General features: G+C 46.4%; 1 protein-coding gene across 1 annotated transcript in view; it reads right to left on the bottom strand.

Annotated features, from left to right (window-relative positions):
• brip1 (BRCA1 interacting helicase 1) overlaps positions 1 to 2500 on the bottom strand; it is a gene marked incomplete at both ends in the record, with an annotated part of 32496 nt that overhangs the window by 4143 nt on the left and 25853 nt on the right. Inside the window, 2 exon segments of the mRNA XM_080549067.1 lie at positions 909 to 1208; positions 2161 to 2243. Coding sequence (XP_080405193.1) covers positions 909 to 1208; positions 2161 to 2243 — 383 coding nt within the window.

Here is a 2500-nt window from a genome sequence, read left to right on the forward strand (position 1 = left end):
GACGATGAGATTGCAGACAAATTGACTGATTTTTTTCCCGTTTTTCTCTGACAAAAAGTACAGAATACTGTATTTTCTTAAAGAATCCCTTTTTGTTTCTGAGGTTGGGTATAACTAGGATAGGGTGTAACGTTTCTCTCTAGCTGCAGACACAGGCCCATTACCCTCGTCACACGGCCAGTCAGTGCTCCTTTTGCAGAGTGCTCTGTCCTCGCCCCATACTGGCTCTCTGTGTTTTGCCTTTTGGGTGGTTTGGTAACCCTCGATCAGTGGTTCTCAACCCTCTCCTCGGGGCGCCCCAGCCGCTCCACATATTTGATCTGTTCCACCACCAGCACACCTGATTCAACTAATCAAGTACAAACCATTTGTACTTGATTAGTTGAATCAGGTGTGCTGGTGGTGGAACAGATCAAATATGTGGAGCGGCTGGGGCGCCCCGAGGAGAGGGTTGAGAACCACTGCTAGATGATCTTGGTGACATTTCACATAATGTGCACAAACTCACAAAAGTATAAAAACACAGCTCGTAAAAACAACCACTAAAATATGCTCGCTCGTAATGCCGCATCTCTGTTCAAACCTCCTCAGCTCTCCATGAACTTGGTGCTTTCAGTTCCCGTAATAAACAACCCTGTATGGGTAGAAAGCACCGCTTCTCTGCTTTCAGGAACCATTGGAAACAACACGTATAGTTTAGGGAATTATGGCAATGAGAACATGTGCTGTCGGTTTTTAAGGGTTAAAAGAGTAATCATGATTCATTTTTCACTTCACCGATTTGAATCGTCTCATATTTGTATCGATAATTAACTGTCGTCTCGCGAAGCATCGTTACATCCCTACCAAAAAACGGACAGACCCTCTCCATTACCCAGCATCCCCTCCCACAAACCACTGCGCCTCACCTGCGCCTCCTCCTCTCTTCCCATAGTCCACAGGAGGAGGGTTAACCGGAGGACTGGAGGAGGTGGTAGCAGCCTTCTGGACCATCTGGGACTCCTGGACCACGGGGGGGGACTCAGACCTGCGGGGCACTAGGACCTGGGGGGGAAGGCTCTCTGGACCGGTGCTGCTGCAGAAGCCCTGGGTGTCTGTGTGGTCCTCTACTGCCCCCTGCTGGCACTCTGAGAAGGCCGCCAGCGAGCGCATGGCGCTGTCGAACGTGTCGTGGTGCTTGGTGAGCTGGCGCACCCACTTGGACAGACCTGGGAGACAAGAGAGAGATGATGACCTTTGAACTGGACGGGGCGAAAGAAACCACACTGCCTGAGTGGTTCATAAAAAAACAAACAAAAAAACAAACAACATCCCTCAATATTCTCCGCCGGTCCTACTTCTGGTATTTCCTTATGCATGTGAGTTAGGGGAGGTTGGTGGAGGTAGAAATCGGAGGACGGTCTCATTATAACGCAAGGGATGGAATATGCATTACAATGAGGCCGTCCTCCGATTTAGGATTTCTACCAGGTAGAGGTAACCTCCACCAGCCTCCCCTGATGTGAACAAATACATCCCCTAGATTCAACCAATATAAGCCTCGACATAACCTCTCAGCCTTTGTAATGGACCTCTATCCCCACCTAGTGTTCAAGATAGAGAAACTATTATGATCAGTTAAAAAGTAAAACAAGGGGCGCTTAGGTGGCGTAGCGGGTTAAGCGTTGACCATGTAATCGCAGGGTTCCCGGTTCGATTCCGGCCGCGGACACGTCCTGCATGTCATCCCTCCTCTCTCTCTCACCCATCCTTCCTGTCACATCTCTACTGTCTCAATCACAATAAAAATGAAAATATGATTGGGACTGCCCCACTCAGAAAAAAATTAATTAAAAGTAAAACTAATAATAAATGTGCTACTCCTTCAGGGTCAGAGTGAATTTAATTGAAATAATTGAGAACTTAATGTTACCATAACATTTATTTAATTGTGTTTGTTCGTACGTTTCCAGCTTTCCAGGAGTTTTTAAACTCTTGATTTTCAATTCACTCACAGACTTGACTGAACTGAAATAGAATGGACCGCAACCCTGATGCATAGATTATTTTCTTCTTCTATCAATTCTATTTCTATGCTTCAGCGCCTGTGTGATCCATGAGTTTTAGTGTGGTTTGACCTGTGGTGTGTTTTTGTGGGTACTACTACTGTGGGTACTATACCTGAGGTATATCTGGCGGGGTTTGTCCCAAAACGGTCGTCCACCAGGATGAGCGCCCCCCAGTCCCTCTTGTGCCGAATACACCTGTGAGGTGTGGAGATGGAGAGACCATTAAAGAACGTGCATATCAATCCATATCGTAGAAACAGAAAGAGCAGAACAGACACGCCATGCAAATCAACATTCAGTGGTGGGTGTACCAGCATTCACAAACAACTAAAGACACATAAACATAAAGGCGTTCTTAGCCATTGATTTAGAAACAGCAGGAACAGAAAAAAAAAGAGATGAACAGAGTGTCTCGATTGATCATTAGAGGAGAAGGGAAACCATCAACTGCT

This window comes from Nansenia antarctica (genome assembly GCF_963989245.1).
Source record: "Nansenia antarctica genome assembly, chromosome: 19".
Lineage (NCBI taxonomy): Eukaryota > Metazoa > Chordata > Actinopteri > Argentiniformes > Microstomatidae > Nansenia > Nansenia antarctica.